The sequence below is a fragment of the Littorina saxatilis genome, linkage group LG4 (genome assembly GCF_037325665.1).
Source record: "Littorina saxatilis isolate snail1 linkage group LG4, US_GU_Lsax_2.0, whole genome shotgun sequence".
Lineage (NCBI taxonomy): Eukaryota > Metazoa > Mollusca > Gastropoda > Littorinimorpha > Littorinidae > Littorina > Littorina saxatilis.
In genome coordinates, this window is record NC_090248.1 from 9949798 (window position 1) to 9972297 (window position 22500).

The following is a 22500-nucleotide window of genomic DNA, read 5'->3' on the forward strand; positions in this document are numbered from 1 at the left end:
TATTGGATGGGTGGGGGGTGGTTTTGATGGTTCTGATTTATTATGATGTAAGGGTGTTTTTTTTCCTTAATTATTTATTTAATTGGTTTATGCAGACTTTATGGCAGCCACTGACCTGACGATATGACAGCCATGAATATCGAACGCAGAAGAAGAAAAAGAAGAAGACAGTCTAACAGGAAAATAATTCTGGTATGCTCATAATGTCTATGCCAGTTAAAAAAAAGTCATGAATTGAAGTTTACCCAGGTTAGACATTAGCATGTCGTAATTGTGACAATGAATGTATCCGTAAACCCACCAAGAGACTTACTTAGAAAAATTGAAGTCATGCATCGTCAATATGACTACAATCACAAACTGAATAAGGGGAAATCATGTCAATTTGGTGGTCTGGATCATCAGCTGTTGCTCATTCGCTATAATGGTCTACTTGACAAAGCCTGTCTTCATGTGCTTCTTTGTTTCTTTATACCTAGTGTAGACAACATGTAGGCGTTTGTAGACTGTTTATTGTATTGCTGTTGTTTGTTTGTGAGTAAAACTATGGTGTGACTTCAATTGTTAGAAATTTGTTGTGTATGTTCTACTTTGTGTAAGGTGTTTCTCCATGACCCCAGAAGAACTGACATTATATTAAAACCTTCATACCCTGAAAATACTTGCATACTAGATGTTGTTTCTTATTGTAATGATTGGGGACAGGCAAGCTCTTAAATTGTACGAGCCTTCAGAAAACTGTCAAGTCTGATTTGCTAGAACAAGCGATATTAACACGTTATTAAGATGAATATTTGATTAAATATGTGCAGGAACTACTTCAGCAGATTCATATGGCCAGTCCCACAATGCAAGGAAGGTGAGTAAATTTAATTATGTCTTTCCCACCTGTTCTGTGTTTAGTGTCAGCCGTGATTGCCTGATGAGAATTTGAAAACATGTTGCTAACTAACATGAACCCAACCATGAAACGTGATGTAGGTGAGTAGCCCATCTAGAAAAACGAACCTATTCTAATTCCGAATTAGAACAGGTTCTTTTTTCTAGATGGGCTACTCACCTACATCATGTTTTAAGGTTGGGTTCATGTTAGTTAGCAACATGTTTTCACATAGAAAATGGTGGGCACCTGAACAAATATCTGCACATTACAATGAAGTCTTACTTTGTGATCTGATGGTTTAATAACCCCCCCCCCCCCCCACCCCCAAGAAGAAGCTCACATAACTACCAACTACACAATTTCATTACAGAATCAAACAATGGGAAGAATCAGGATTCAGCAGTGCTAGGTCGTTGAGGAGGATAGCTATCACTGGGCACTCAGCAATGAATAGTTGAGGTTTTCACGGACATTAACAAAATCCGGTAACCTGCGGACAGTAAATTTCACAGGGAAGGGAACAAGAACGTCAAAAATGGAAAAGTATGTTTTTTCTTTCAAACCATTGATAGAGCTCTGAAGCTTCACACAAGTTTTGCAGAGAGAGCACTCGGCCTATTCATTTTTGGCACTAAAACATGCGCACACACAAAAAGAAAGTTTTTAAAAAGTGGCGCCGATGTATTCTCACACTCACAGCCTTAGAATATTGCAGTTTGTATGTTACCAAATTGAGGCATGATTTTACTCCATGCAATTACCTGACCAAATCTGCGACAGTCGGGCACACTTCTTACAAGTCGGATTGGGCCTTCAATCAAATACTCAGAAACCAGCAGCTACTGTAAGTAATACTAGTTTTGTTGTTATTTTTTACAGCTTGTACTGAATGTGTTTTCTTTTATCTCCTCAGAATCGAGTCAGCCAGGGAAAGACCATTGAGAGGGAGAGCGCACAGTAAAGCATATATGGCATGCACTTCGGTGGACCAGTGCCATCATCTTCATAACAAGAGATGCAGATCATATTTTCTTATGTTTAAGTATAGCTGTTAGCAAAAGTATTTGACGATTCTTCGGTACGACTTTCGTGTTTAATCCTATTAGCTTGTGCACAGCCCCAAAATCTGTTTTATTTTGATTTATCATTTATAGTTTGAATTTTTTTTTAATGGAATTAGTCCAAATGTAAATACATGTAAGGTTGCAATATTGTTTTCTTGTATATACCCTTAAAACTACCTCTTCGTGTAAACAAAATTTAATTGTAAAAAGAAGTGTTTGTTCAAGGGAAATAATTTGAAGCGAATTTTTTTTTAAATCAGTAAAACTGCGTAGTGACATCCTCAATTAAATAAAAAGAATAAGGAATAAAGGTATACACACAGGTTGTACCCATTTTCTTGATTGCACTGCTTTTAAGTAGAACGCTTTTTTTCTCAGAATTATTTTACAAATAAAATTCAAGGGAGGCAATTGATATGATAAAAAGGAAGAATTTTTCTTTTCTTAGAATACTGTACACATTTAGTAAAGTATAATTTACAAGACAAAACACAGGGGTTTTTTGTGTTTTTTTCTGTGCCTACTACTTGACAAGAGAACCACGAGATTTGTGCAGATTATTTAAAATTTTCTGTACAGTATGTTTTACAAAGACAGATCCATACAATATCTATAATTTTGTAATAGATGTTTACAATTTGTGGGTATGTTTTTTTTTAAATCAACAGTTCGGATAGCCACAACAAGTGTGTTTGTCTTGTGATTTGAGAGCTTTAGCACTGGATGCTTAGAATCCTCTTGATCATTTACTTCAGTAGGTTAAGCCACCTTCTCCAAAATCTTCTCTCCTATTCTGTGCTTACTACAGTGGGTTTGACAAGAGAACCACGAGATTTGTTTTTGTACATATGTTGCTTTTATTCTGTACACTTTAATATTTTAATCCTATGTGCACATTTTTTTTTAACTGTGTTTTTGTTTTTTTGTTTTTTTTCCTGTATTCAAAGTGTGTATGGAAACCACAACCTGTCACAGCAGTATTATTAATCTGGATCTCCCTGCTAAGAACGTAATTAACAGAACGTGTGCATGTAACTTAAAAAAGAATTTCTGCTACTTCACTCAAAATACGTCCATCCTCACACTCATATTTTCTTAAAATAATATTTGTTCATACTTTATTCCACTTTGAGCAGAGAGTGAACCGTGAACTCAAATGTGGACGGTGTTTGGAACTGGGTCACGGAACCTCCTCGTGTGTCAGTGACGTCACGTGCTTTGATTGTGGCAAGGCAGGTCACAAACGGGGATCCCCCTCGTGTACCCACATTGACTCCACCACTGAGAAAACACCCACCAATGAGGAGATACCTTCGGGCAGTGATGCGATTGATGCGATTGGTCAACAAGAAAAAGAAACGTCTCAACCCAGGGATTCTCCTCAACACGAAAGTGTCTCCCCTTCGACCTTGTACCGGGAGCCCCGCGCACCTCGTGCAAATCACCAAACCAAGTTACCGTTTGGTCGGCGGGCACGGTCATACACACCTTCGAGAAAGAGACCACCAACCTCTCCCCCCCCCTGTTGCGTGTCCTGGAAAACGACGCGACACCTTATCGTCACGTGGAGACGAGGAAGATACTGCCACTACCTGCATCGACACCGTCGCCGTTTCAACTGACACTATGGGGGCCCAATCGGAATGGGGTTAACCAGTGACAGTGTTTTCCCCTCTGTCCTCCTCCCTGCGACCTTGCTTTTGTCTTACGGACTGAGATTAATGGACTGCGATATTAATCCGATAGATAGTATCTTCATTATTCTACTTACAGTAAAATGGCCAATCTAAATATTTGCTCATTAAATGTCCGTGGTCTGAGAAATAGAATAAAACGAAAAACATTATTTTATAAATTTTCAAAGGAACGCTACGATATAATTTGTTTGCAAGAAACGTATATATATAACGCACAACGACATTATCCAGTGGGAACTGGAATGGGGAGGGAAAATATTTTACAGTACGGCTACTAACCACAGTAAAGGACAAGTGATTCTCGTACGTAAACATTTTCCATATGAAGTGAACTGCACCCTAAGCACTCAACGCATTGTTGCGATTGAAGTTCATCTGGAGGAGAATAATTTGCACATTGTTAATGTATATGGTCCTAATGCTGAAGATGAAAAAGCTGCTTTTTTTCGTGATGTCTATATTTGTAAAGAAAACTCTAATAACGAGATAATCTGCGGGGATTTCAACTGTGTGCTGGATAATAATTTAGATATTATTAGTGGTAGAAAACATAATGCTAAAGACGTTGAGCTATTTAATAAGACGGTAATTGATTCCAATTTAAATGATGTATGGAGACTTTCACACGCAGAAGAGAAAGATTTCACATGGTCAACAAAATTTCCATTTATAGCAAGGAGATTAGATTATATGCTTGCCTCCGACTTTGCTCTAAATAAATGTTATGAGTGTGAAAATATCTCGATGGCACACACCGATCACCGACTAATTCGACTGAAGTACTGCATCTCCCCAGTAGAAAGAGGACCCTCCTTTTGGAAATTCAACGACAATCATCTTAATGACCCTGATTTTGTTATAAAAATGAACAGTTTAATTGAGAACTATGTTATCGAAACCGATAATATGGACCCGCAAATAAGATGGGACCTATGTAAAATTAAAATCAGAGAATTTTGTATTGCTTATGGTAAAGAAAAGAAAATTAATTTCCGAACGCTCCCTGCTTACGAAAGAGCTTAATGAAACGGACAAAAAACTGGCTTCCAACCCTTATGATGTACACCTTATGACTCACAGAGGCCAGGTTAAACAAAATCTAGAACTCCACGAATTAAATGAGGCAAAAAGCGCCCAAAAGCGATCAAAGGAAAAATATATTGCTGAAGGAGAAAAGAACACAAGATATTTTCTTGGACTTGAAAAAATGCGAGCCAACATGAAGATCATGGATAAACTGCAAACTGCAGAAGGTAACACAGTAACCGCCCAAAGCGATATCCTACAAGAACAAGTTAAATTCTACAAAAACGTTTTTAAGAAAACCGATGATTTCTCAGAGGCACAGGCTAATACTTTTTTAGGAGAAGCTGATATCCCACAACTGACACGAGAACAAACTGAAGCGTTAGAAAACCCAGTAACTGAACAAGAACTTCTTAAAGCGTTAAAAAGCATGAAAAATGGTTCTGCACCGGGATGTGACGGAGTGACTACAAGTTTTATTAAATTCTTTTGGTCGAGAATAAGAGAGCTACTATTAGGCTCGATTCAAAGATCCTTTCATGTAGGAGAAATGTCTCCCTCACAAAAAAGAGCTATTATAACCTTAATCCATAAAGGAAAAGACCTCACAAGAGATAACTTGTGTAACTGGAGACCCATCTCCCTTACAAATACAGACTATAAATTATTAGCAAAATGCCTTGCGCTTAGGATGTCGAATGTTATAAGTGATTTGATCTCAGAGGATCAAGTGGGATTCATTAAGGGTAGAAAAGCTAGTAATATTATCCGATTAATAGATGACCTAATTGAACATATGAATAATGAAAATAAACCCGGTATTTTATTGGCCCTAGATTATACACGTGCATTTGACTCTATCTCCAAGGAATTCATGCTATGGGCTTTCAGAAAATTCGGATTTGGCGAGAATTTTACGCATTGGGTTAAAGTTCTCACAAATGAGACCGAAAGTAGTATTAACTACCTTGGCTGGATCTCCGAACCATTCCCGATTGAGACAGGAATTCGCCAAGGCTGCCCGTTTTCGCCAATGGCCTTCATTCTCGGACTGGAAATTCTTGCAATAAAGATTAGAAACGATCCAAGCATACACGGACTTCGATTACCTCGCTCCCAGATAGAGACTAACAACTCAATTGATATGATAAAATTAGCAATGTACAATTAGCATGCTATTACAAGGAAAACAAGATCTGGAAAACGCAATGAAGCTTGTCACTGATTTCACGAAAATATCGATTTTAGGAATTCTCTTTAAAAATGATGTCACTGCATCAGACATAAATGAGAATTGGTCGGTAAGAATCGAAAAAATAGAAAGAATAATAAGCATATGGTCTAAAAGAAACCTTAGTATCACAGGCAAATTATGTATTGTAAAAAGTTTCTTGATTTCACAATTTGTATACCCAATGCAAGCTTTAAGTGCTCCAGCCACTATCCTACAGAAAGTAAATACAATCTTATTTCGATTTTTATGGAAAAAGAAGTACACAAATACGCGAGCCTATGAAAAGGTAAAAAGATGTGTAATGTGCAACGTAGGGGAGAATGGAGGTTGTAATATGATAAACATAATAGATATGCAAGCCTCCTTTATGATGACATGGATAACTCAGTTAAAAATAGACACATCTGCCAAATGGAAATTAATACCAACCTACATCTTTAATGAAGTTGGAACAAACCTTTGCTGCCTCAATGCTACTGCCAATCCAAAAACATTTTTAGGACTCGAAAAAGTCAAATCTAAATTCTGGAAATCATGTCTAATTAAATGGCTTGAATTCAGAAATATATACCTGTCCAATACTGAATTCAAATATACCTGTCTCTGGAATAGCAAAGAGATAATGTACAGAAACAGACCTCTGTTCTTCAAGAGATGGACAAATGCATACATAAATTACGTCCAAGATATATGGACAGACGAGGGATTATTACCACTCGCACGTATTGCAGAAAAAATCGGGGACTACCCTGCTCTGCTGTTTGATTATAATGCAATGCGAACCGCGCTCATTGCGCAATCATTGCGAGCTGACATTAACCAAACTCAAGAAGCGACTGTCTCTCTAGAACCTCAATCTCTTAAAAACTGGACTCCCAAAAAATTTAGATCACTACTTACCAAACAAAAAGCAAATACTCCTTGCTCAATACATTTTTGGATGAATAAATATAACTATAAAATAGAAAGAAATCATTGGATGATAGCAAACAACTGCACCAAGGAAGAGCGACTAAGGCTACTTCACTGGAAGATATTGCATAATATCTACCCCACTAATATCTTACTACACAAAATGAAAAAACGTGAAAACAATCGCTGTAGTCTGTGTGGAGATATTGATTTCATTGAACATTTTTTCTTTAAATGCCCAAGAATATCACTTTTTTGGAAGAACGTAGAAAAGCAAATCTATATCAAAACAGGTTCACAGATAAAATTAAAAGAAACTGACGTTTTATTTGGTTTCCAACCGTACAAGCAACAGGACCAAACTATAAGAAATATTAACTTTATTCTGCTTGTTGCAAAAATGTCAATAAGTATATACAAATACGGAGAAGGCTTTGACCCAAATTGTATATTTGAAAGAGAGCTCTCCATTCGGCTTTTTGACTGAGAAACCCAGTACTATCATGCTATTGTAAATGACTCGTTGCAAATGTCAATGTATTAACTAAGGTGAACCAATGATGAAAACAATTATGACGAACAGCAAAATATATCATTATTATTAATTCATTTAAACACAACCATGGTAATAGAGAGAGAGAGAGAGTGAGGGAGGGAGAGTGAGGGAGGGAGAGAGAGAGAGAGAGAGAGAGAGAGAGAGGGAGAGAGAGAGAGAGAGATTGAGAGAGGAAGAGAGAGAGAGAGGGGGAAAGGGGAGGGTGCGAGAGAGAGAGAGGTAGAGAAAGAGCGGAGGGAGGGGTGGGAGAGAGTGAGCGAGAAAGAGAGATTTTCGAAGATTGTCCATGTTAAACGAAAGAATGATATTATTGCTATTTATAACCCTATCTGTTTATGTTTAAACTGTTCAGCATCGCTCACAGTATCAGAGAGAGAGAGAGAGAGAGAGAGTGGTAGGGTTTATATTTAAACTGTTCAGCATCGCTCACAGTATCAGTGAGAGAGAGAGAGAGAGAGTGGCAGGGAGGGTGAGAGAGACAGAGAAGGGGAGAGGGGGAGAGAGAGAGAGAGGACGATTAAAGATAGAGAGAGGGAGAGAGGGGAGGGGAGGGAGAGAGAGGATGGGGAGAGAGGATAGAGAAAGAGAGAAAGTGTGCAAATGCCAGTTGACGGAGAGAATTATAGCTAAATTATAATTGATTGAAAATATTGTACATTTTCGAAGATTGTCCATGTTAAACGAAAGAATGATATTATTATTATTTATAACCCATTCTGTTTACGTTTAAACTGTTCAGCTTCGCTCACAGTATCATACTCGTAGCGAGTCATATTGTAACTGAGGTTCAGAAAGAGAAAAAAGAAAGAGAAAAGAGAAGAAAAAAATAAAAAGAAAGAAAAAAAAAACAAGAAGAGAAGAAACAAAAAGAAAAAAAAAAAAGAAAAAAAAAAAAAAGGAAAAAGGAAGGAAAAAAAAAAAAAAAAAAATGGTTGCGAATTATTCAATTTTGCGTAAAATATTCAATTACGATTTCTTTGTGTGTTGCAAAATTATGTAATAAAATTATGCAAGATCAAATTCAAAACAGCAATAAAGCTGCTGATGGCAGAATACCTCTGTTGACTTCTCTATCTGTTGGGTCAAACTATGCCACAGACATGTTTCTTCTAGTAGCTCAATATCATACATGTGATACAGTCTCAAAGACAGAACAACGCAATAACCTTTTTTTGTGTAGATTCGATTGACTTTTTCCTGAAATAAAATATTCATGAAGCGGGTTCTGACTGAGTTAATATATTTCTGGAAAGCTGAACAACGCAATGCGTCTGTGACTGGTGAAGAAGCAGAGCTGGAGCTTTTTGTATTGTTTGTCGTTGGTTTTATTACACACGCACTCACATACGGTCAACAAAATGTTGCATGTTCCTGCTTGACAAACAAATGCCTGCATACATGTGTGCACGTTCGAACGTACGAACATTCATACCTGTGCAAACAATCTACCACTTCAAGTTCAACACCCAAACCCCACACATTCCTCCAAAAGGAGTCTGAAATATAATACTGGCATTTGTTGTATTAAACGAGCTAGTACCTCAACTTCCATTGTCTAGTGCATGTGGGTCTCATGTTATACGTGTGAAACCACTTACTTAAAAAATAAAAAAATCTTGTAAGCTTATCAACTAAAAACAAACAAAAAACGAACAATTATATTCTTAAACAAACTGGTTAGAATAACAGATTTAGGAGAATGCAATGCAAGGAACATCTTTATCTATCGGTCGATGCTTAGATCTAGAAAAGCACCCACTTATTCCAGTATTATAGAGAAAAAAAAATCCAATTGAAAAAGTTTCAGATCTAGACAAGGCAGCACTAGCAGCAATTTTAGCTAGCAAAATCGAACTTGCCCTGCAGTCATGCAAGGTCGAACCACTTTCCCTGCCTAGTCAATGGGGGTTTGGCGGGTAGAGGGCCGGTGCTGGCACATTCGGAGTGAAACGACATGTCACCTACTTCGATAGCTTTTCCGGATTTACGTGTACAAACAGCGTCCGGGTTTACCGCTTCGATTCTAAACCCTAGTTTCTCATGTTGGTAACAAACTGGCTATTTGTTTATCAGATGTGTCGTTGTTCCACATTAAATGATGCTAGAATGCAAGGTCGCAATCATTTGGTTATCAAACCAGGTTGTGTTCTTTTTTTTCATCACCTTTTTCCGCGCAAACAGTTTTGCGCCATTTCTTTTGCGCAGACTGGGCGGGACAGGAAGCGGAAGCGCATCCCTATTTCTGATTGGACAATGATGCCGACGCCCACTTGACCCCCACTACAATGTCAAGGTCGGAAAGTCGTGAATAGCGTTCACGGGATACCTCCAGCTTCGCTGGGATAAAGAAAAAGTTCAAACATTAAAAAAAAAGTTCTAAATTTGTTCTTGACTGCTAATGGAATCGAACCCGTGACCGCCAAAGTAACGAGCTAACCCGGGGATGAACAGAGAAATGTTGACTTCGAATATTACACGTGAGGTCTCGAGCATGTGTATCAGTATCGAATCGTCAGTATCCTAAGTTCTCCGTTGGTATTCAGGGCTGGACCAAATGAGTTGTAAGGGGGAGGGGGGGGGGGTTCCTCCTTTTTTGGGGGGGGGCAAATCAGCGAAGTGGCGAAGCTACAAGCGCGCGCCTGCAAAGCAGGCGCGCGAACTAGGGGGGTCTGGGGGCATGCTTCCCCGGACAATTTTTGAAAAACGGTTAAAATCTGTGCAATCTGGTGCATTCTGGGCCTTGTTTTGAGGGTTAAGAGCAGCATTGTTTTGGTGCTAAAACTAGTAAAAGTCAAAGCAAGGTACATGCTTTTTCCAGGGGTGGGGTTCCGGAACCCCTGGAACCCCCCCTGGGTCCGGCCCTGGTATTTGTGTACTGTACGTTCTGTCGATCTCACTGTTCGAGGTATGTTAAGTTGATAACTGACCCTATGCCCCCGTACACTTCATATCAGTTTCGAAAGCAAACTCAAGTAGCATGCATTTCAAGTGTGACCGACATTATGTTAACAGTCCAGCTCCAAAATGCATTGACCAATCGCCGAAAAGGCACTGACGTCGGTTTATGAAAGGATCTCCCTACCCAGAATTCCAAACGGGTTTGGAGATTTTTAAGATTTCGTTCGAGACGACGACGCCCATTGGCCGGTTTATTATATAAAAGGAAACACGCAGTTACGGGCGTCTACACAGGCAATGAAGGGGGATACTTACTAATAAGAACATAAACACCTGTGCAGACTTATAACAGAAAAACATACATGTATGTAATATATGTCTCTGTCTTTCACGAGATAGCGCGTGAGACCCAAATGAGTATGTTAAAGGTTCTACCAGTCGTGTTTACCTTAAAGATGAATTGAATGCTTCTGATATAAGGAAAAGGGCGATTCCATACCTATCCTGCCATCAGAACCAGGGAAGACAATGTTGCTACTGTCACATCCTCCTGTGCAGGAACACGGCTGACCTGTTGATAAAAAAGGAAAATATCTATGTTTCAGTCATTAATGTTGTTCACTTGCTGAAGGGGGCCCGGTAGCTCAGTTGGTAGAGCACTGGACTTGTCGAAAGGTCGCAGGTACGATTCCGTGATGTGTTTAAAAACATAACAACACAAGTCTTACCCCATTAAAGTGTAGTAAAGAAATTACACAATGTTCTATTGTAACTCACGTTGGGAATCCCTCGCGACTTTCTTTGTTTAGTGGGGCAAGCCTCGACCCCCGTAAGTGGCCCACTAAACAAAGAAAGTCTCTCGGGATTCCCAACGTGAGTTATAAATAGAACATTGTGTAATCTCTATATACTCATCGACATACATTGCATTCAAAATTCAATCAAACAAGTAATACATTGTTTAAAGGCACCGCTAACCTAATTGGTTGTTGTTTTTAACGCCCCTTCAATTGACAAATACATTTTTTGTTGACTTCATGAGATAAGATTTAAATCTGCTCTCAAAAACATTTGTGCTGGTAGTTTGCCGGAGGAAGATCGGAAGAGAGTTTCAAGACAAGACAAGACCAAATCTTTATATACGAGGGTAATGGCACAATCAACAGAGAGACAGAGACAGAGACAGAGAGAGAGACAGAGAGAAACAGAGACGGAGAGAGATAAAGAGAGAGAGAGAGAGAGAGAGAGAGAGAGAGAGAGAGAGAGAGAGAGAGAGAGAGAGAGAGAGAGAGAGAGAGAGAGAGAGAGAGAGAGAGAGAGTTCCAAGACAAGACAAGACCAAATCTTTATATACGAGGGTAATGGCACAATCAAACACGTGCTTTTTTACATCCAGCCCTCGCCCATGAGAATACGTATTAAAAGACAGACAGAGACAGAGACAGAGAGAAACAGAGAGGGAGAGCTAGAGAGAGAGGGAGAGAGAGAGAGGGGGAGATAGAGAAAGAAAGAGAGACATGGAGAGAGACAAAGAGAGAGAGAGAGAGAGAGAGAGAGAGAGAGAGAGAGAGAGAGAGAGAGACACACAGAGAGAGAGAGAGAGGGAGATAGAGAGAGAGAGAGAGAGACTGACTGACTATTAGGGTTTAACGTCCTCTTAGACCAACTGGTCTATACTGGGACAGGTATTGGTAATACGCTGAAGATATGGTGTGATACTTTGATTCGAACAAGCCCGCTGTGGCTGTCTTCTTCGACACACCAGCATTGGGTTTGTCTCGTCAAAGTATCGAAATACGATCATGATAATCAGAGACGAGAGATGATGCATGCGTGTCTTCGTGTTTTCAAAGCCCCGAGACTTTCGCTGTGAACGTGGGATCTTTTTCGTGCGCATGTGTGCACACGGGGGTGTTCGGACACCGAAGAGAGTCTGCACAAAGTTGACTCCGAGAAATAAATCTCTCGCCGAACGTGGGGATCAAACCCACGCTGATAGTGACCAACTGGCTACAAAGCCAGCGCGCTACCAACTGAGCTTCGTCCCCGCCCCTGTAGAGAGAGAGAGAGAGAGAGAGAGAGAGAGAGAGAGAGAGAGAGAGAGAGAGAGAGAGAGAGAGAGAGAGAGAGAGAGAGAGAGAGAGAGAGAGAGAGAGAGAGAGAGAGAGAGAGAGAGAGAGAGAGAGAGAGAGAGAGAGAGAGAGAGAGAGAGAGAGAGAGAGAGAGAGAGAGAGAGAGAGAGAGAGAGAGAGAGAGAGAGAGAGAGAGAGAGAGAGAGAGAGAGAGAGAGAGAGAGAGAGAGAGAGAGAGAGAGAGAGAGAGAGAGAGAGAGAGAGAGAGAGAGAGAGAGAGAGAGAGAGAGAGAGAGAGAGAGAGAGAGAGAGAGAGAGAGAGAGAGAGAGAGAGAGAGAGAGAGAGAGAGAGAGAGAGAGAGAGAGAGAGAGAGAGAGAGAGAGAGAGAGAGAGAGAGAGAGAGAGAGAGAGAGAGAGAGAGAGAGAGAGAGAGAGAGAGAGAGAGAGAGAGAGAGAGAGAGAGAGAGAGAGAGAGAGAGAGAGAGAGAGAGAGAGAGAGAGAGAGAGAGAGAGAGAGAGAGAGAGAGAGAGAGAGAGAGAGAGAGAGAGAGAGAGAGAGAGAGAGAGAGAGAGAGAGAGAGAGAGAGAGAGAGAGAGAGAGAGAGAGAGAGAGAGAGAGAGAGAGAGAGAGAGAGAGAGAGAGAGAGAGAGAGAGAGAGAGAGAGAGAGAGAGAGAGAGAGAGAGAGAGAGAGAGAGAGAGAGAGAGAGAGAGAGAGAGAGAGAGAGAGAGAGAGAGAGAGAGAGAGAGAGAGAGAGAGAGAGAGAGAGAAGGCGAAGGCGAAGGCGAAGGCGAATTTTTATTGCATCAAACACAATGTGTATGTACAAGGGGGAGAAATAGTTAGCATGTGAACAAAGTGGACTTGGCCGTCCGGAAGCAAGGCAACTTAAAATCAACACCTAGCACAAGAAGTAAAAACAGAGAAGAAGAAAAAATACAGTAAGATGAAGACAAGGATTTTGGGTTGTACGATCATACCGGTCTATTTCACAATTGATTTTCTCTTTGTCTAAACGCGTAGAACACATAATTTGACAATGCAATCAGTCGTAATTTGTTGTCAGTCTGTAAAATACACAACGATGAGTTGGAGAACTGGTCAAGGTCAAAACAAGCACCAATGTACTTTTGACGGATTGCATTGTAAGCTGGGCATTTAAACAGGAAGTGGTTTTCATTTTCTTCAGTTGATTTACAAAATGTACAATTTCTGGATTCAGCGCACTCGGGATTATAGCGCAGTTTATTTACCTTCAATGGTGTAATGCCCAGTCTGAACTTTGTGTACATTTTGCGTATGTACTGGTTTTCAATGACACCCAGATACTTTTCTTTTTCAAGTTCTCCTTTAAACATCCTGTATACATCAAATCTCACACTTGTATCAAGTTTACAGTGCCAGTTTTGCTCAAAGCAGTCTTGCAGACGTTGCTGAAATGTTCTAATAAACGCACATTCCCTACCTACAGACCCGTTCAACCACACATCTCCAAATCCATTCATGCAAAGGAGGCATTTAACTTGTGAGACCCAATTCTGTTTTCCCCTTTCAACTGCGTTTTTTAACATGATGTATGACATCTTTGCATATCTCGAATCCGGCATACAGTTAAGTCTCAACCAGTACTTTACGCTTCGGATATTTGCTAGGATTGACAAAGTGCATCTTCCAAGTTCCCCATACACCATCTGGTTTGGACTGTTTGACGAGATCCCGAGTAATCTTTTACAGGCATACATGTGAACCTTTTCAATCTGTGAACAGTCAAAACATCCCCATAGTTCTGAGCCATAGAGCAAGATGGGAGCAATTTGCGCATCAAATAATTTGAAAAATATGTCCATGTCGTGGCATCCTATATTCCATAAGACTTTAAAAATTTCAATGACACCTTGTTTGGCTCTGGTGATTGCGTCATTGAAAGAGAGATTCAAACGGGCTTGGGTTGTGAATGTCAGACCGAGATACTTGTAAGAGCTAGCACTTGATACTTGCGCGTTTCCGTAGAACCATTTCTCACTTTTGGCTAAATGACCACCGTTTCGAAAAACAACGACATTGGTTTTATTCATGTTTAGCCTTAACCCAAGACGCTTTGAAACGTTATGTAAGATGTTCAGTTGGTTTTGCAAACCCACTATGGACGATGATAGCAGTGCAATGTCGTCAGCGAACATCAAAAGAAACAGTTCGATCTCGCCGGGAAGCATTTGAATTCCGTGTCTGCCCTTACATATTATTTCCGAGGCAAGTTCGTTTATAAGAAACGAAAAAAGCGTTGGGCTCGCTAGACAGCCCTGCTTCAGGCCTTGTAGGCATTCAAAATAATCAGTATTGCCAGAGTTACATCGGACGCAAGAGAGAACAGATGAGTACATTGACCTAAGCATGTTAAACATTCTTCCTTTTACACCAATCTTTAATAAAACATTCCACAAAACATCCCTTTTAACGGTGTCAAACGCCTTTTGAAAGTCCACAAAAGCAACATATAACTTCTTTTTTAGTTGAAGCTGCTTGGTAACTGGTGCATAAAGAGTGAACATGTGGTCAATTGTGGAGTAATTTTTTCTAAAACCCGCCTGTGACTCAGAGAGAATGTTGTTTTCCTCAGCCCACGCTGTCAAACGGGCATTCATAATACTGGTATACAACTTGCTCACACAACTTAACAAAGAGACGCCTCTATAATTGTCAGGGTTCTCATCATCACCTTTCTTAAATATTGGTTGAATGATAGCCTTTGCCCAATCTGAAGGGTAGTCACCAGTCCTAAAAAGGTCGTTAAACAACGTCAAAAGATAGGGGACGATTGTGTCACCTGTGGTTTTTAAGAGATCATTTAAAACGCCATCTGGTCCCGCTGCTTTCCCTTTTTTTTAAGCCACTTAAAGCAGTCCTCACTTCTTCTTCGGTAATATCACTGTTGAGAATGTCGCAGTCAAGTTCGTTTTCTTCTTCAGTGTCAGTATGGTCATGTTCTTGAACATGCCTTCTATCATCATCCTCGTTAAGTACTTTCTTAAAATGATCATACCATGCCTGATTGTCAATAGTTCCTGCGGGTTTACGTTTCCTCCTGAATTTCTTTATCTCCTTCCAAAATGCATGAGAGTCAGAAATATTCAACAGCAGGCTATTCACTCTATTTTGTTTATGACTGTCTTTTTTCTGTTTGAGCACTTTGGAGTATGACTTTCTCTCCGTTAGGTATAACATCTTTAACCTGTCTTTCTCTTGTCCTGTCTTTTCCTTTTTGTACATCCGAAATGCCTTGCGTGTTTGTCTTTTTAATTTTCGGCATTCAGAATCGAACCACTTGTTGTTTTCGGAGATTAAAGGTGAGTCATTTTTAAACACCCTTTCCATTGGTTTAGCAGCGTCTTTCAAAGCACACGTAAACAACTCCACTGACCCCTCTGCGTCCTCTTTGATCATAGCTGTAGCAGCGGCCAGTTTGTTTACAAAGCTTTCAGACTGGATCAAAGTTTTGACCTCTTGCTCTTTTTCTCTGTCCCATATGAGTCTTTTTGTAGGTAGATGTGTTGCTTCACTGATGGGAGGACGGACATGGGCACAATCGACGCTAAACGTAAACCAGAGGGGCATATGCGATGACTCAACTCTCTCATCTACGGCTAGACGTTTAGAACGTGACGATAATTCATCAGAGACAACAAAGTAATCAATGACGCTATTTCCATGTACAGAAACATATGTAAAGTGTTCTGATAAATCAGGAGTGCAGTTACCGTTTAAAATATGTATACTAAAAGATGTACAAAGGGAAAGTAGCTCCCAACCAAATTGGTTAGCCACCTTGTCCTCTGATGACCTGGTGCAAACGTAGGGATCACATCGCTTATCGGCGCTATCCATTTCATCGACAGGGCACACGTTAGATTGATACTGGCCTGTTCTTGCGTTTAAGTCTCCACAAAGAATGACCTGCAAATCTCCATGTTTTTCAAACATGTCAAGGAGACAACACTCTAACTCATCGATATGGCATTTAGTCTGTTTCGTGTTATAATATGGCGACGTGGTTGGAGGGACATAGGCTGCCATGAAAATAATGTCTCCCTCTGTATTAAGCAATGTTTTGGAAAGTTTTAAGCATAAGATATGATCATATTCAGTCTCAACATGATAGACTAACTTACTTATATCTTTCTTTACGAGAACAACGACGCCCCCTGACCTCCTACCATGACTCGTTAGCTTCCTAGCCGATTTCTGGAAGATTTGAAAATCACTAAAGTGCCGTGATAGGTCGAATGCTTTATCCAAAAATGTCTCTACAAGACAGACAATATCGAACTTCAGGATATAGCCCAGAAAATCAGGATCAGGTAGCTTAGAAGCCAAGCCATCGACGTTCCAAGTGAGAAATTCTAACGTGCCCTTACCACCTTCTACTGCCGATGTGACGTGCCCGTGCCGTCAGTCACTGATTTTACTGCCACCAAGCATCGTGTCGATACGTCCTTGGCGTTGGCCTGTGGCGCCATGGCCTGCCCCCCGGGCAGTGCCAGCGGTGGAACCCGTCTGGAGCCTGCTGCGTGTCTTCACGCCCGGGTGATCGGCTGTGGCCGTGTACCCAGCACCGCCGGGTTGACTGCTTGCTCCGCCGTCCAGCTGAGCCCTCCGTCCGCCGCCCCGACCCCCACCGCACCCGCTACTGTCGTCACTGGAGATGTCGGTGGTCGGTGAGCCTCTACCCCGCCCCCTGCCCGCGTATATCGGGGTCTGTCGGTTGACCCTGTTGTCTACGCCTCGCTGGGGGGAGGTAAGGGCGTCTACGCTGGATGTGGTGATGGGGGCAGCAGGGGACTGGGGCGGCCGACAGGGCAGCGATGGGAAGTCATGGGACGAGGTGGTAGCCTCCGTGTTGGGACTGCTGTCTCTGGCTTGTCGTTCCTGCTGCTCACCTCGGTGCTCCCTGGGTCTCTTGTGCAGCCTCGTTCCCCTGTAGTAGGCCGTGAAGCCCTGGTCTCGGAGCTCCTTGAGCGTGGTTCGCTGTCTCGGTGTCAGATCGTCGTTCATGGAGACGTCAGCTGACCTCAGGCTCTGTCTAGTGCTGCGGTTGGCGATCAGTGCACGCTTGTCGTTAGCGTTGTGCAGCTTCACCAGGATAGGGCGAGAGCGCTGTTCGCTATGCTGTCCGAGGCGGTAAGCTCGGTCAAGGTCGTCTAGCTGCCACTCCTTGCCCGTGTCATCGTGTAGGTTAATGGTGTATAGCACTGCTCTGGCACAATCCTGTCCTGTTTCACCAGACGTCTCAGTGACACCGTAAAAAATAACATGGTTACGCCTAGAATGGATACGTTGTTTCTCTATTTCTTCGTCAAGTTGATACATCTTGTTTTCCAGTGCAGCAGTGCGTTTTTTCATATCATCCATGGCTTGTTCACCCTCTTTCAGTTTCTGTGATATGTTATTTAATTGACATGACATCCGATCTACCTTTGCACTGAAGGAATCAATTTTGTTGCCCAGATTCATTTCCAGTCTATTTTCCAGCCCGTTGATAAGCTCCTCCATTTCTGGCAGTGGCCCTGGGTTGAGTTCGATGTCGCCGCACAACATTAGAAACATGGCAGTCGAAATGTTTACATACCGTGAGTGACACGCATTGCCAGCTTGTCTAGCAGACGGGTGTTTCCACTGTAGCATGTCCATCGCAGAATACCTGTCACTTGTTAACACCGCGCCGATGGAAGAAAAACTGTCACAAAACAAGCTCTGACTGACGCACCCTCCAGCGTAGAAGTGGACAGTGGTCGTGATAGAGTCCGAGTGTTTGAAACACAGCACAGTGCACTGAGCGATGGTCAAAAACACGAGAATACAGAACGTGGTCAGCACGAGCCTGTATGATAAGTCCGTGTAGTAGTCCCACTTGCAAAATGGAGAATATTTTCCCTGTTTTCGACGACGAACTTTTTTCATCAATAGTTTAGTCAATGTTGGTTGAAATTGTCCAATTTTTGCACGGTGCAATGCAGGACACGTAGGCATCTTGTATTGCAAAAATTGCAGCAATTAGTAGTTTAGAAATAGTTAAACAAGCTCATTTCACCGGACGATCAAGAAGCACGTCTTACCAGAAATCTGAAAACAGCTCACCCCGCGATAGAGAGACAGAGAGACACAGAGAGACAGAGAGAGACAGAGAGAGAGAGAGAGAGAGAGAGAGAGATCATACGTATGAATAGACATACAGAGACAGAGACAGAGAGACAAAGACAGAGAGAGAAACACAAAGAGAGTATTTACCGTTTGTTTGTTTGTTTGCTTAACGCCCAGCCGACCACGGAGGGCCATATCAGGGCGGTGCTGCTTTGACATTTAACGTGCGCCACACACAAGACAGAAGTCGCAGCACAGGCTTCGTGTCTCACCCAGTCACATTATTCTGACACCGGACCAACCAGTCCTAGCACTAACCCCATAATGCCAGACGCCAGGCGGAGCAGCCACTAGATTGCCAATTTTAAAGTCTTAGGTATGACCCGGCCGGGGTTCGAACCCACGACCTCCCGATCACAGGGCGGACGCTTTACCACTAGGCCAACCGTAGTAGTATTTACCGTGAGCAGGAACAAGCAAAATCTGTCCTAAATCGAACTGAAATTGTTGGGACCATACACGAATCACATGTCCGACTTGGCCTCAAGAACAACAGTTTGCAAGTTGGTTGAGTTTGAAAGTCTGTCATGCGAACGGCACTTTAACGTCAACGAAATACATTCCAGGCAAAATCCAGTTTTAGGAAAAGCAATGAAAGATCCACCACCCAGTAACTCTATCACCATCAGTCTTTCCAATGATTTGCGCTGAATCAGCAAACTTTGGGTTCCCTGAGACATGTATAAGTCATTGACTCTGTTCTAAAATAATCCGTGTTCTCTTAGCACCTACAGATTCTCCGGAGTCACCATTTCTGCAAACTATGAGTCACTTTTCCTGCAAACTATCATCTGCAGACAGACGTTAGAAGAACAGCAAATGGAATGTTATGTAGGAAAGCATGCTATGGGACTTTGTATGAAATCTGGCAACGGTCAAACAGAGTTTAAATATACCGTAAAGTACCTTGTAAGCGCCCACCCCCCCTGTGCACCAATTCCGACCCAAAGTAGGGGGTGGGCGCTTACTAGGTACCACACCCTGTGCACGAGCAGTTTTCAGTAAGAAATGTGATCTTTGATCACTTCGTAATCATATCTTCTTTCTTTTTATATTTAGTCAAGTTTTGACTAAATATTTTAACATCGAGGGGGAATCGAAACGAGGGTCGTGGTGTATGTGCGTGCGTGCGTGTGTGTGTGTGTGTGTGTAGAGCGATTCAGACTAAACTACTGGACCGATCTTTATGAAATTTGACATGAGAGTTCCTGGGTATGAAATCCCCGAACGTTTTTTTCATTTTTTTGATAAATGTCTTTGATGACGTCATATCCGGCTTTTCGTGAAAGTTGAGGCGGCACTGTCACGCCCTCATTTTTCAACCAAATTGGTTCAAATTTTGGTCAAGTATTCTTCGACGAAGCCCGAGGTTCGGTATTGCATTTCAGCTTGGTGGCTTAAAAATTAATTAATGACTTTGGTCATTAAAAATCGGAAAATTGTAAAAAAAAATAAAAATTTATAAAACGATCCAAATTTACGTTTATCTTATTCTCCATCATTTGCTGATTCCAAAAACATATAAATATGTTATATTCGGATTAAAAACAAGCTCTGAAAATTAAATATATAAAAATTATTATCAAAATTAAATGTTCCAAATCAATTTAAAAACACTTTCATCTTATTCCTTGTCGGTTCCTGATTCCAAAAACATATAGATATGATATGTTTGGATTAAAAACACGCTCAGAAAGTTAAAACAAAGAGAGGTACAGAAAAGCGTGCTATCCTTCTTAGCGCAACTACTACCCCGCTCTTCTTGTCAATTTCACTGCCTTTGCCATGAGCGGTGGACTGACGATGCTACGAGTATACGGTCTTGCTGAAAAATGGCAGCTACTTGACTAAATATTGTATTTTCGCCTTACGCGACTTGTTTCATCTTCCATTGTTATATTTAGTCAAGTTTTGACTAAATATTTTAACATCGAGGGGGAATCGAAACGAGGGTCGTGGTGTATGTGTGTGTGTGTGTGTGTGTGTGCGTGCGTGCGTGCGTGCGTGCGTGCGTGCGTGTAGAGCGATTCAGACCAAACTACTGGGCCGATCTTTATGAAATTTTACATGAGAGTTCCTGGGATTGATATCCCCGAACGTTTTTCTCCTTTTTTCGATAAATGTCTTTGATGACGTCATATCCGGCTTTTCGTGAAAGTTGAGGCGGCACTGTCACGCCCTCATTTTTCAACCAAATTGGTTGAAATTTTGGTCAAGTAATCTTCGACGAAGCCCGGACTTCGGTATTGCATTTCAGCTTGGTGGCTTAAAAATTAATTGATGACTTTGGTCATTAAACATCTGAAAATTGTAAAAAAAAATAAACATTTATAAAACGATCCAAATTTACGTTTATCTTATTCTCCATCATTTGTTAATTCCAAAAACATATAAATATGTTATATTTGAATTAAAAACAAGCTCTGAAAATTAAATATATAAAAATTATTATCAAAATTAAATTTTCCAAATCAATTTAAAAACACTTTCATCTTATTCCTTGTCGGTTCCTGATTCCAAAAACATATAGATATGATATGTTTGGATTAAAAACACGCTCAGAAAGTTAAAACGAAGAGAGGTATAGAAAAGCGTGCTATCCTTCTCAGCGCAACTACTAAACCGCTCTTCTTGTCAATTTCACTGCCTGAACGGTGGACTGACGATGCTATGAGTATACCACGCCGTATAAACGGTTGCACCCACTGAAAGCCGCGGGATCGGTTGCATCGACTAAAAGCCGCGGGATCAGGACAAGCGAGGTGAGTTTCTCCACAAAATTACAAATCTCTTCTCTTAATTAGTAGATTATCACATAACTTTTGTTTACACTTTGAACTTAGGTGTTGTAGCATCACATCATCGATTTTTTTCATTGATTGCATTTACGTGGGAATGTTGAACTGTGATTATTTACACTTGTTCAAGCGCATTTTTGTAAATTTTGACTTTCAACCTTCACCACTAAAAATCAAGCTTTCGGACAAAGCTACAGACAATTAAAATGTAATCAATGATTATTCATTGACCATTGGGTTAAATTTTATTAGCTAATGTTACATAGTTACTTCATATTTTACGGATATGCAAGGACATTAAACAGTTTGACGGTTGCACACCACGGAAAATCCTTGTACAGACCGGTTGTGCGCCACGGTAGTCATCGGTTGTGCGCCGTGGAAGTAATTGAAAGTTGAAAAGGTTTACTTTAAAGGCTGAAAAATCGCTTCTGAACATTGTACTACAAACATCATGCCATGTAATGGTGTACAGTGGCCAGCAAAAGTATCGCACCAAATGGGAAGAACGGAAATGACTAAAATTGCTTTGAACGAATCGGGAAATTACCTCACATTTTAACGGTCCTAATTAGATAAGTAAGAACTCTTCATTTGCTAACAGATTTGGTATCACAAGAAAGAGGGGACTTTCGTCTTTACTATGTTAAAAATTCATGATTGTAGTATACTTGATTGTATTAAAAAGACCGTTTGAAAAGTGTCTAAATTGTCAGACCTTTCCTCTCTTGCTATGTGGTGCAATACTTTTGCCGGCCACTATACAGGTGGTTTGACCCGGATAGTGTACAGTCCCAATAGTTTCATGGAGACACGCACTTTTTTTTAGGATGGTACTCGCACTCTGATATTTCTAATTTTCTATGGCAGATGGAGTCCGGCCTCTGAAATCACCTGTCCACTGCATAAACCATGGATGCGAATCAGCCCTGCTTCATGTGCTGGTATTGTTCTGAAAAATGTGAAGAATTCATCACCGCTATTGATCATGCTTTGTCATTACACCCCACTGAAAATGTGAAGCTTCGCATTCTTCGGCTTGACGATAAAGCCGGGGTATTCAGATATTGTTCAAAAGACTTCGAAGTAATTCCAAAGACAGTAGCAGAGGGATACCACATTGTTGGTCATAAGAATGAAACTATCACAATAGAATGCAAAGCC

General features: G+C 41.0%; 2 protein-coding genes across 2 annotated transcripts in view; one reads left to right on the forward strand and one right to left on the reverse strand.

The window, feature by feature from the left end:
- LOC138963928 (receptor-type tyrosine-protein phosphatase mu-like) overlaps window positions 1–22500 on the forward strand; it is a 500599-nt gene that overhangs the window by 84926 nt on the left and 393173 nt on the right. The window lies entirely within an intron of this gene.
- Window positions 1–22500, reverse strand: part of LOC138963651 (uncharacterized) — a 50666-nt gene that overhangs the window by 18746 nt on the left and 9420 nt on the right. The window contains exon 2 of the mRNA XM_070335497.1: window positions 10770–10841. Coding sequence (XP_070191598.1) covers window positions 10770–10841 — 72 coding nt within the window. The remainder of the gene's footprint in view (window positions 1–10769; window positions 10842–22500) is intronic.